The 13,472-nt window shown below is 49.3% G+C and overlaps 1 protein-coding gene across 1 annotated transcript; it reads right to left on the bottom strand.

Moving 5' to 3' along the window:
• Positions 1-8,876: 8,876 nt before the first annotated feature.
• Positions 8,877-10,071, bottom strand: LOC309890896 (olfactory receptor 14C36-like; the record flags this gene model as incomplete). Its single annotated transcript, XM_082785291.1, has 1 exon — positions 8,877-10,071. One exon carries the CDS (start codon positions 10,069-10,071, stop codon positions 9,142-9,144), a length of 930 nt encoding a protein of 309 aa, XP_082641417.1. The 3' UTR covers positions 8,877-9,141.
• Between the last annotated feature and the right edge of the window lie 3,401 nt (positions 10,072-13,472).

Here is a 13,472-nt window from a genome sequence, read left to right as displayed (position 1 = left end):
TTTTGTTTACTTTCACCCATTTATCTTATATTCTTACAGAACTAGTCTTCCTGTGTGGATAAAAGAATAAAGAAGCCATGAGAACTTCACTGGTCTCAGCTGCCATCTCTTGCCATCTTCTCTGGAGCTGGGGGAGCAGTGCCAGCATGCAGGAGGGGCTCACGGCCAAGAGCCCAGCTGCCACATGGAGGAGTGGCCAGGTAGCAGCAGCACAGAGCCCACTCTTTGCCCAGAGGGAATCACACAGTGTGAGCTCCCTTGACTGACAGGGAAAACAGCCTGAATAATACAATCTCCTCTGAAACAGCCACGTTTTCACTAACAGCAATGTGTCTGAGTTACAGAACCTTCTTCAAGTGGTCTCACATACAACCCCATTGCGTTTTCGTTCCCTCCAATGTGAATTGCATATGACTTCATATTCCGGTTTCAGCTAGGATAGACTTAAGCACTCCTCCAAGCACTCCTGCTCAGACACCTACTTCAGGGAAGCTAGGGTTCTTCTGGTTAGCGTTTGTTTAGGTGTTGGATGCTTTGTTTTCATTGTGGTGGCCTATGTGCAGATCTTCAGGGCCGTGCTGAGGATGCCTTCTGAGCAAGGGCGGCACAAATCCTCTTCCATGTGCCTCCCTCACCTGGCCATTGTTTTCCTGTGTCTTAGTACCATCATGTTTGCCTATCTGAAGCCCCCCTCCATCTCCTCCGCACACCTGAACCTGGTGGTGTCATTTCTGTACTTGGTGGTGCCTCTAGCAGGGAATCCCTTCGCCTATAGCATGACTAAGAAGGAGATCAAGAATGCAGTGAGGAAACTATTTCAGTGCCTACTTCTTCATCATTAATAATGGATGCACAATCCTAACAGGACACAGAGGTGGTTGTTTTTTTTTTTTTTCTTTGTTTGTTTGTTTTTAATTTAGGACAATCATTTTTTATTATTGTTCTTTATGCTATTTTCTGAAACTTTTAAAAAATTATTTTTATTTTTGTGGTGGTTTTACCTTGCCAGGTACCTGAACTCCACCAGAACTGCTCTCTCACCCCTTCCCCCTCATCAGAAGAGGAGGGGAAGAAGAAAATAAAAAATAATTAATGAGCTGAGATAAGGATAATTTATTTAAAGGAAAAATAGTGTTAAGGTACAGTTATTTTTAAGGGAAAATTAATAATTTAACTACAGGAAAAAAAAAAAAAAAAAAAAAAAAAAACACCAATCAAAAGCCATGTGGAAGTACAGAGAGAAAGGAAAGAAATTACTTTCTGCTTGCCACCAACAAGCGATGCTTGAATACATCCCTGAAGCAAGGCTTCAATATGTGTAGCAATTGTTCAGGAGGACAGACGTTTTCGTAACGAGCCCACCCCTCCCATCTCCTTCCCTTTTTCCACCTTTTATTGCTGAGTATGACATCATATGGCATGGACTGTCCCTTTGGTTGGTTTAGGTCAGCTGCCCTGGTGATGTCTCCTCCCCACCTCTTACCCACCCCCAGCCTGCTGGTTCTTAGGGGTTGGAGGGAGTCCTGATGCAGTGCCAGCACTGCTCAGCAGTAGACATAACAGTGGTGTGATACCACTGCTGTTCTACCTACAAGTGCAGAGCACAGCACTGTGTGGGCTGCTGTAGGGAAAGGTAACTCCAACTCAGCCAGACCCAGAACAACCTCTACCCCTTATTCCATAACACTAGTGTCACACTTAGGTCCCACATACTTTAGTATATAAGTATTCTCATCACCATTGTTCCTTGTCCTTTAACAGATTGATAGGTAGGTACATCTTTTCATTCTATAGGTCTTTCTCAAAAAGTGTTCATGAGAACTGGTGATGATTTAGTCTTCATCATCCAAAGTGGTCACTCAGGGCAGGCAGAGTCGGATAGCTGGACGCCAGCACCAGCTTAGCTTGAGTCATTGCTGCACTGACTGGTTCCTTGCAAAGTTTACCTGCCGTTGATCCTGCAGCGTCATCCTACAACATGTAACTTAGATTACAGATTAGTTTTCTCCCAAGGTTATATCTCCTTGAGGTACGCACCTGATATCCCCATCCTTTTGCATCATTCACCAGGCATACCCCGATCCTTGGGCAAAGACAATCCCACGAGTAGGTTTGCTTTTCCTGAGGCAGATGCAACCCACACCACCTTCCCTATCCACTTCCCTACATTCACTATGGGGACTTTAGCTCCTCTCGCCATGTGGAGGTTTTGTTTCAGCAGGACCAGATAGTTGTTGGACCCTTTGTTGTTAACTAGCCAAGTGGCCTCTGATAAATTTATGTCCCATTGTTTCCATGTCGCAGCACCCAATGTGTTTCCATGACGCAGCACCCAACTTTAACAGTCCATTGTACCTCTCAACCTTCTCAGAGTCTTGTGAGTGATAAGGGATGTGATATACCCACTCAGTGCCATGCGTCTTGGCCTAGGAGGTGACAAGATTGTTTTGGAAATGACCCCCACTCTCAGACTCAATTCTCTCTGGTGTACCATGAAACTACAGCACTTGCCTTTCCAGGCCCAAGATGGTGTTTCAGGCCATGACATAGTTTATGGGGTATGTTTCCAGCCACCCAGTAGTGAGTATGGTAGTGAGTATGTACCGTTTGCCTTGGTGGGTTTGTGGGAGTGGTCCAATGTAGTCAATTTACCAGGCCTTACCATATCAAAACCATAGCCACCTCCCCCTATTCCAGGAAGATATTACCCTCATGACTCTCTTGATCGCAGCACACATTTCACACTCATGGTTAACCTGTATGATGGCCTCAGTGCACTCTTCCACCCCTCAATCATGAGCCCATCTGTATGTGGCATCCCTCCCCAGATGTCCTGATATTTCATGGGCCCATTGAGCCACAAACAGATCACTCTTACTTCCCCAGTCCAGGTCCACCTGAGCCACCAATTTTTGAAGCTCAATCCACCTCTTTGTTGTTCTGATGTTCTTCAGTAACACGACTCTTGGGCATGTGGGCATCTACATGATGTACCTTTACAGCCAGGTTTTCTACCCAGGCTGAAATATCTTGCCACAGGGTAGCAGCCCAGGTAAGTTTACCTCTGCACTGCCAGATGCTCTGTTTCCACTGCTGCAACCACTCCCACAGGGCATTTGCCACCATCCATTAGTCAATGTAGATAGACAGTACTGGCCATTTTTCTCTTTCAGCAATTCCTAATGCCAGTTGTATGACTTTCACTTCTGCATACCTACTCAACTTGCCTTCCCCTTCCATGCTCTCCACAACTTGTCGTGTGGGACTCCACACAGCAGCTTTCCGTTTCTAATGGCTCCCTATCACATGGCAGGATCCATCAGTGAAGTATACTGCTTTCTGTTCTGTATACTGTTTTCTGTCTTCTGGCCACTCATTGTATGGTGGTGCCTCTTCAGCACAACTTAACTCTTCTGTTGGTACTCTGAAATTCCTGCCCCCTGATCTCTTCCAGGTTCCTGGGTGGTTAGGTTTCCCCATTTGATCCCACTGTGTAGTTAACACAGTGATAAATTAGTAGGAGGTTTGTTCATTGTCCTTGGGAATTTAAAGAATCTACTGAGGAGGTAAGGTTTCATGACTCACAGCATGGGGACAAATGGGGAAAGGGGGTTGGGTAAACATCCTTGTTAAAACAAAGATTCTGTAAGATACCACCCATCCACCGCAAGACATCTTGTTTTGCCCCCACCTGAACACAAGCACAACGTGTGATCACCGGGGGAAGAATAACGACCCCCAACAACAGACTGCGCAGCCTCAGAACAAGTCTCGACAAGTCAACAAGTCGACAGGTCTCGACAAGTCAACAAGTCTCGCCAAGCCGGAACTTCAATGCTATAAAACAGCAACACTGGAAAGGGGAAGTTGCGTGCCGTGGCGGAGCGGAGACTCCCCAGCCGCCCAGCGCTGTTTTGCTTGTGTCTGCTTACTTGATTAATAAAATAATTTCAATAGACCAGAAAATTGTGTGGTCTAATTTATAACAACACTACCCACCTAATCCATGTAGAGTCAGATGCATGGTGTGTAGTGGGAATTTTCCCATTGAACATGCAATGCAACACAGGTAGCCGTGGTGCCAAGAGGAGCTGTGCTTCTGCAGCCACAACTTCTGAAGCAGCTTGAACTCCCTCATATGCTGTTAGTAGTCCCCTTTTCAGATGGGGTGTAATTGGCTTCTGATCCTCGATAGCCCCGGCTCCACAAACCCAGAGATCGGCCTTGAGTTTCTCCTGGGGTTTTCTTCCAGAGGCTCCAGGTGAGCCCATGCTCCCCAGCTGCAATGTAACGTATGTTTTGCACAGCTGGTCCAGTACAGACAGGCCGAAGGGCTACTGAATGGGCTATTTCTTGTTTGATTTGTTCAAAGGCCTGTTGTTGCTTGGGGCCCCACCCATCTGAGGCCCACGTGAGTGACCCCACTTTTTTGAGTCACTCCATATAGAGGACTCACAAGCTGACTGTAGCCTGGAACATGCATCCTCCAGAATCCCACGAGGCCTAGGAAAGCTTGCATTTCTATTTTGGTAGTTGGCAGAGACATAGCCGTTATTTTGTTGATAACATCCGTCAGAATAAGGCAACATCCATCCTGCCATTTTACCCCCAAGAACTGGATTTCCTGTGCAGGTCCCTTGACCTTACTCTGTTTAATGGCAAAACCAGCCTTCAGGAGAACTTAGATTATTCTCTTCCCTTTCTCAACAAATTCTTCTGCTGTGTTGCCCCACACGAGGATATCATCAATGTACTGCAGGTGTTCGGGAGCTCCCCCATGTTCCAGTGCAGACTGGATCAGTCCTTGGCCAAAGGTAGGGCTGCGTTTCCACCCCAGGGCTGTCAATTCCAGGTGTATTGGACACTCCTCCAAGTGAAAGCAAAGTGCAGTCAGCATGCTGCTGCCAAAGAGATGGAGAAAAATGCATTAGCGATATCAATTGTGGCATACCACTTGTCTGCCTTTGATTCTAGTTTGTACTGAAGTTCTAGCATGTTTGGCACTGCAGCACTCAGTGGTGGCGTGACTTTGTTCAGGCTGCGATAGTCCACCGTTAGCCTCCACTCTCCATTAGACTTTCGCACTGGCCATATGGGACTATTAAAGGGTGAGCAAGTCTTGCTCATCACCATTGTGGTAATGACTGCTACCTAGTGTTCTTCAACCTTCAACAATCCTACAACAGAAGGGTCTTCTGAAAGGCCAGGCAGGGTAGACAACTGTCTAATCTTCTCTTTGCTCAAAGCAGCTATGCCAAAAGCTCACTGGTACCCTTTTGGATCCTTGAAGTACTCTCTCTTGAGGTAGTCTATGCCAAGGATGCATGGAGCCTCTGGGCCAGTCACAATGGGATGCTTTAGCCACTCATTCCCAGTTAAACTCACTTCAGCTTCCAATACAGTTAGTTGTTGGGATCCCCTTGTCACTCCAGAGATAAAGATGAGTTCTGTCCCTTGGTAGCCTGATGACATTAAGGTACACTGTGGTTCCAATGTGCCAGGCCATTGGATCCACACAGTCCAATAAATCTGGCTATCCCTCTCCTCTACCTGGCCAGAGGCAGGGCCTCTCCAGTCCTGGCTGGAGTGTCTGCCACTAAATTCTTGCAAATGAGAAGCAGAGGTCTCTTCATCAGGGTCAAGAATAACATCAGCCCTTCTACTGCCTCTGGGGAACTACCCAACAGAAACCAAAGCAGTATTTTTCCTAGGAGACCCTCTCCTTGCTGCTGTATTTCCTTGCAGCTCACGTACTTGAGCAGCTAGGGTTGAAGTAGGTTTACCATCCCACTTCCTCCTATCTTCCCCATAGTTATGCAGATAAAACAACAAGGTGCCACATGGTATGCGTCTTGGGTACTCTCTCCCTCGAGCAGGAAAACACTGATTCTTAGTGGCTGAAATATCACTCTATCTGGATGACAAGGGATATGCTTGTCTTGCAAGGTCGTGAAGCCTTTGGGACAGTTTCTCCACAGCCAAGACACAGGCCCATAGTGGAACAGAGAGATTGTCTTCATATTTTTGAAGCTGGCAGGACAGAGTATACATTCTTGGTCCCATCCCCTCATCCCAATTAATTACTGCCAGTGTATTGGCATGTGATGATGGTGCACTCCGCACAAATTTACGCTGTGCACTGGACTTCATCAGGATCTCTAGGTGTCTGGGCATTGTCCAAATCACTATAACCATCTCCAGCACAGCTAATTCCCACAGGTGCTGGAGACCTTTATCCATAGTGGTCCAGGGGTGATCTGGGCTGGAAATTGCCTTGGAGAGGCAAGCATGGATGGCATCCCTTCCTTCTGGTGTATCGCTGCACCACTCAGCTTAGTGTCATCTGCAAACTTGCTGAGGGTGCACTCGATCCCACTGTCTGTGTCATTGATATTAATACTAAACAGCACCAGTCTCAAGACAGACCCTTGAGGAACACCACTCGCCACTGGCCTCCACCTAGGCATGGAGCCATTGACCAACACTTCTGAGCACAGCCTTCAAGCCAATTCATTACCCACTGAATGCTCCACCCTTCAAACCCACCACTCGCCAACTTGCAGATCAGGATGTCATGAAGGACTCTGTCAAAGGCCTCACAGAAGTCCAGCTAGGTGCCATCTTCCCTTGTCAGCTGATGCAATCACTCCATTATAGAAGGCCACCAGATTGGTCAGACATGATTTGTTCTGCTTCTTGTAGCAGGAAAAAAGGAGAAACTGCCCAGGAAAATTACCACCAGGCCCAGCCCCTCATGCCAGTAGTTCCCAGCACAAGCCTTCCACCACGGTTTGGGGATGGCTGATCACTGAAACGTGAGCACCTCCATCCTCCTGCTGGGCTCAGGGCCTGTACTGGGGGAACAGCCAGCCCAGCCTGGTCCAGACCCAGCAAGCCCCAAGGCAGGGCTGTCTGTCAACCCCTGTGAGGGACATGCTGGGGCTGGAGCAGGGCTGGATGAAGAGGGGAGGCTGCTAAAGCAGAAGGGCAGTGGGGGCCGGGGCAGTGAGGGCTGGCAGGGGGCTGTGCTGGGGGAACATTTCCTTACCTGCAGAGAGGTCCCAGAGAGGTGACTGCAGAGAGGTCCCACAGAGCCACAGGAGGGGCAGTGGGGTTTGGTTGTCCTGCAGAGGGGAATGCACATAAAGCAATAACAGTACAGGAAGCTTCCACTGTGCCAGGACTCCAAAATTACTCCCAAACTCAATGCCCAGCTTTGGTGTGTTCTCTCACATTGCTTCTCTCACATTTTTTCACTCCTCTGCCAGCTGCAGATGCACAAACATTTTTTATGCTTTCTAAAAAATGTTATCAAAGATGCACAACTAGTGTCCCTCATTGGCTCAGCTTTGACCAGCAGCCATCAGGTCCCTTTTCGAGATGGAGGAACTGGCTCTGATCTGAACTAGGACAGAGAGCTGGGGCTGTTTAGCCTGTAGAAGAGAAGGCTCCAGGTAGACCTTATCATGGCATTTCAGTACTTAAAGGGGTCTTACAAAAAAGATGGAGAAGGACTCTTTACTCGGGCAGATAATGATAGGACAAGATGGAATGGTCTTAAACTAAAAGAGGATAAATTTAGACTAGACATTAGAAAGAAATTCTTCACTCAGAGGGTAGTGAGGCACTGGAACAGGTTGCCAAGAGAAGATGTGAATTCCCCATCCCTGGAGGTGTTCAAGGCCAGGTTGGATGGGGCCTTGGCCAACCTGATCCAGTGGGTGGCATCCCTGCCTATGGTAGGGTATTTGGAGCTGTCTGATCTTTAAGGTCCCTTCCAACCTGAGCCATTCTATGATGCTATGATATGATTCCATGATGATCTTAGAGCCCAGAGATTAACTCTGGTTTATAAATCTGGTTACAAATCAAACAGATGTAGTTGGAAGTCACAAAAACATAAGTCCTAGAAACATTAGTAAAAGTTCTAAAAAAGGAGATAAAGGAAACCAGAACAGCAGCTCAGTTTCTAGCAGAGCAATGAAAAGTCACTAACACAACTCTAATTAATCTCAAAGAGCCACTGCAGTCTGGGAACTCAAGACTACAGCTTGGACAAGTCCATAGGTTCTGCGAGGGAGGCCGGGATTCCTGTAGGCTGGCACCATGCATCCTTGCACACTTGCCCATGGATCCTTGAAGATGACCCACACTTGAAATGACCATTGGGACCCTGAGAAACTCATGCAGGGTCATTGTGAAAAATTCAGGCTGGAAGACTCCAGAGAGGGTGACTTTGAGTGGCTGTGGCAGAGCCCAGCAGTCTGGGAATATGTCCCCTTCCATCTAGGGAAATTAAAAAGGATTAATATGAACAGACCCATCAGGTCAGTCAGCACAGTAAGGGGAAGTAATAGTTATTGTGCTGTAGGTGCAGCAGGCAATAGGCATTGGTTTGGGCCTCAGAAGACTCAAGCAGATGAAATCTGGTTCATCCATGAGCTAAGACAAACATCGTGAGCAGAGCAAAGGACACGGGGTGGTGCCCTACCATGAAGGAGGATGCAAAGTGAACCTGTAAGAGGTTTCTGTTGTGCCACAATTATTGCAGGTTCAGCTGAAGGGCACAGCGACTCCTTGGGATACAAAGGGCTCAGCCCCAGAGATGGGACAGCCAGGGCACCATCAAACAGAGGTCAGTGTCCCCTGCTGTGTCCCCAGCTCTCCTCTGCAGCACATCCTCAGAGGGCTGCAGCCCCTCCATGCCATCCCTGGGGGTCCTCAGGCAGCTTCTGACAAACCCAGGGCCAGGGCAGCCTGCCCAGACTTGCTGCAGCCAGACAAGTTTTCCCGTTATTTCCTGATCTACTGAGAGTGGAGTCCAGACAAAGAAGTTATTGTAGCTTGATTTCTGTTTTTTAAATACAGAGAGGCTGGCTCCTCGTTTATGCAGAGCCTCAGTGTCACACAAGAAATGTTGCTACTTGAGCACAAGGGGATGAAGAACAGTATTTCTCTGTGGAAAACATCACAAGGAAAACAAAACAAAACAAAACAAAACAAACAAACAAACAAACAAACAAAAAACAGCAATATTACTGTAGAAGTAAATCAAGCCTTGCCCTGTCATGAGAAAAACTACACTTTACTTGCACAAGAAATGAAGGAGTCTATAGCTGCTGAAAGATCCCATCAATTTCCTCAGAACATCCTGAAAAATATCCACGACATCACTTTTCTAATAGAATTCTTGAGCTCCTGATTCCTCATGCTGTAGATGAAGGGGTTCAATACTGGAGGCAGCACCGAGTACAGAACTGCCACTGACAGGTTCAGGGATGGTGAGGAGATTGAGGGGGGCTTCAGGTAGGCAAATATGCCAGTACTGAGAAACAAGCAGACCACAGCCAGGTGAGGGACGCATGTGGAAAAGGTTTTGTGCCGTCCCTGCACAGAGGGGATCCTCAGCACAGACCTGAAAATCTGCACATAGGAGAGCACAATGAACACAAAACACCCCAAAAACACAAAAACACTAAATGTGAGAAGCCCAGTTTCACTGTGGTATAAGGACGAACAGGAGAGCTTGAGGATCTGGGGGATTTCACAAAAGAATTGATCCACAGCATTGCCTCTGCAGAATGGCAGTGAAAATGTACTGGCTGTATGCAGCAGAGCATAGAGAACCCCACTGCCCCAGGCAGCTGATGCCATCTGGGCACAAGCTCTGCTACTCAGGAGGGTTCCATAGTGCAGGGGCTTGCAGATGGCAACATAGCGGTCATAGGCCATGATGGTGAGAATAGAAAAATCTGCTAAAAAGAAAAAGAAAAACACCTGTGCAGCACATCCAGAATAGGAAATGGTCCTGGTGTCCCAGAGAGAATTGGCCATGGCTTTGGGGACAGTGGTGGAGGTGCAGCCCAGGTCGAGGAGGGCGAGGTTGAAGAGGAAGAAGTACATGGGGGTGTGGAAGTGGTGATCACAGGCTATGGCGGTGAGGATGAGGCCGTTGCCCAGGAGGGCAGCCAGGTAGATGCCCAGGAAGAGCGTGAAGTGCAGGAGCTGCAGCTCCCTTGTGTCTGCGAATGGCAGAAGGAGGAACTCGGTGATGGAGCTGCTGTTGGTCATCTGATCCTCCTGGACAAATGGGACTACCCAAGGAAGAAAAGACAGTGATAATTAGGAGAGACATCCCTGAAACAAAATAAAACAAATCAAAAGAAAAAAAAAATATCTTCCCATCCAAACTCCCCTACAGTGACTTTCCCCTTTGAGAGACCTTTGTGCTGCTCCCTTGTTTGAGGTCTGGTTGGTTCTGGAGGAATGTGCCCCGGGAGCAGCAGTCTCTGCTGTGGGTGGTGGAGGATTTAGACCTGTCCTACAGCTCTACATAAAAAGAAACCAGGAATGATCTCCGATTAAATCTACCTGTGATGTATTGGACTTCACAGCATTACCACTGTCAACACTCTTTACTGATGAACAGTACTTGTGATTTACTTTGTTCCAGTTGTGTTTCACTCAGAAGCATTTTTAGAGGGTAGAAAACACTGGCATTTGTAAGGTGTACCAGGTGAGCTCTTGACAAGCAAAGTGACTGTCCTTAGTACAGTGAGGATAGCCAGTCTGCCCATCTACCCTGGTCTCATTCAGACTCCTCTAGGGCTCAGTCACGTTACCCACATTGAGCTGCTCAATGCTTGTGGCCTCAGAAAGTCCCTGGAAGGAGATACAGCTTTGTCCCTGCCCCACAGACTGCAATGCCGAGAGCCCCACAGGTTAGAAGGGGAACTCTGGGCACCTTCCTCCTATGGACACATCTGCGTGGTGGGACACAGAGAGTCAGTGCTTGAGCTGCAGCTGAAAGCCCCATCTCAGCATCTGCAGGGAGCCATAAAGCAAGAACAGCAGCTGCAGGTCTAAGAAGAGAGAGGAATAGCACAGGGCTTATGCCAGGGGAGGCAAGGCCAGGGACCAACAGGAACTCAGAAGGGCCTGCTGTGAGAGAGGTCCTGCTACGGAGGTTATGAGTCATATCCTGAATCCTGTGGGCTATAGGGCAGACAGAGAGGTGCCAGACTATTCTATTAGCTGTGTCCTGCCATTCCCTGCCCATGGCTCTGCTGCCTGCAGCTGTCCCTGCCTGCAACTGGGTCTCTGTCCCCACGCCACCTGCCTGCAGCTCACAGCCCCCATCCCACCCCATCAGAGCTGGGTGCTCAGCTCTGCCCTCCAGACACCTCCTGGCAGCAGGGCTCTGCCCAGGGGCAGCTCGCTGGGCATGTCCTTGAGCCCAGGGCACACAGACCCTACTGACACTGTGCAAGGGGTGGTGGTGGAGCTTTCTAGGGACTGAGGGGCAGGAAAGGGACTGAATGGGGATCCTTGTAAACTTCCTTCTTATGACATATAAGTCTCAGTCACTTCTTGGAAATAACAGCTTCTATTTCTATTCCCAGTGAGCCAAAAGAAGAGAAAACTGAAAGCAGAGGCTAAGGAAATATGAGAGTGAAGTTCCCTTTGAAATTCCCTTGGTTTGATGTGGAGCTGTGAGCAAGCTGCCCCAGGCAGCAGCCCCCCTCCAGCAGCAGGACCCTGCGTTGCCGGGGGGGCTCCTTCCACCCGCAGCTTCTCCCTGCAGTGCCCTGGTCAGCTCCCCGGGCAGGCTGAGTGCTGAGCCTGGCAGGCGGCAGAGGCCCTGCTCCGGCACACAGCCCCTGGGACACAGCAGGGACCCTGCTCTGCACCACAGCCCTGGACACCCCTGCCTGCACCCCCACCTTCACAGCGTGCAGCTGGCCCATGACAGGGGAGACCTTGGGGCCTGGACAATGACCGGCAGGGAACCGCTGCGCTGGAGCATGTCCTTCTGTACAAGAAATAGACATGCTCTGCCTACAGCCTCATCTGCTCTGGAACAATCCAGGTCTAGGGCACATCCAGGATACTCCAGTGCATTGCAATGCACTCAGACTTACCGTGTTAAGAGTTGCAAGCATTGCTTTTCCATATACTCTCAGATTTCTAACACTCCACACAGTCTTTAACAACTCTCCCTTCTCTGTCCTCCCAGTGCCAGCTGCAGGCAGTGCCCCCAGCCTTGCTGTGCTGTGCAGAGCATCTGCTCCTGGGCAGAGCTGCAGCTCTGCCTGCTTGCCATGAGCTCCCCTTGGGCCCAGGAGCCCAGCCCAGCTCAGCATCAGAGGCCCAGCCCAAGGCCTCCCTTGCTCTGCCCCCCAACAGGCTCCCTGCATGTGGTCCTGGGGCTGCAGGGGAACCTGCTGGCAAACAGTCTGAAGGAATCCCTGGGGTTCCTTCTCTCACTTGGTACACACACTTCTTGACAGCAGAATCACTTCTCCTAAAATAAAAATAAAGTTAATAAAATCTGTATAAGATTAACCTTCCTTTGTCCTGTCCATGGAATTGGCAGCAGGCTGGGGGAGCCCTTGTGGATGAAGGTCAGAGGAGAGACAGTCAGGGGGACAGCATGATCGTGCTGAATGGTTGCGGATTCTTCAGAAGAGACAATTGGGGATGATCAATGAGAGGTTGCCCTCCATGTGAAGAATCTGTCTGGATGCATGGATCTCTTCTATGGATTGGGCAGCAGACTGGGGGAGCCCTTATGGTTTAGGGACTAAAGCCAGTCAGGGTGACAGCATGGCAGGAGGTGAATGTCTGCAGCCAGGCTGAGGAAGTGGGCAAAGTCTTGTGGAAGCCATTGGAGTAAGTTGAGTTCAATGACTCCATGTCACCATGGGGGACTTTAATCACAGAGAGTCACAGGACAGTGACAGTGCTTGGTGCAAACATTACCCATGTTTTCTGTGGGTTCTTGGAGACAGCTTCTGTGCACAGCTGCCAGATGGGCCAGCCTAGGTGACGTTCACTAGAATCTTGCACTTGCAAACAGGAAAACCTGTTTCTTGACACCCCTCTTGCACAAGGCATGTTGTAATCCAGCTGCTTTTCAGCACATGGAAAGAGATGAGGTTTCAGGTACATGCCTATACCCAGCGCTGCACAGGCTCAGCCTTCTGTTTCCCTGCAGCCCACTTGACATGGTCCAGCTGACACGGGACCAGGTACATCTGTGTGCAGTACAGTCAGGGGTTGTAGTCCTGCCTTCAGCATGCCACAGGTCTCCTGAAATGAGAGCTTAGATCCTAAATCAGGATGGGTTCCTTTGCCACTGTGGACACTGAGACACAAGTGGTCTCCTACAGGCAGATCTGGCAGTCCAGCTGCAAGGGGCAGGCTGCCCACCCACCTCAGCCTCTTCTGTGGTCTCCACCTCCTCTGAAGGCCCAAAGCCGTGGGCCATGGGGAGGCTGTGGCAGCCTACAGGAGAGCATGGCATCCATCCTAGACCATTCTCCCCACTCCCCTTTTTGTCTGCAGCGCTGCCCTACTCCTCTCTCTCATCATGACATGGTGAGCGTACATGAATGTCTGCCCTTCCCTCGTGTACTACCTCTGCCTCCTGCATGGCAGACTGGGGGATGGTGCTGAGGCCTTGGCATGTA

This window comes from Aythya marila (assembly GCF_965140915.1).
Source record: "Aythya marila genome assembly, contig: HAP1_HAP1_SCAFFOLD_153, whole genome shotgun sequence".
In the NCBI taxonomy this organism is placed as follows: domain Eukaryota; kingdom Metazoa; phylum Chordata; class Aves; order Anseriformes; family Anatidae; genus Aythya; species Aythya marila.
Note: the sequence above shows the minus strand (reverse complement) of the source record. Positions and strands in the feature narration are given on the sequence as shown.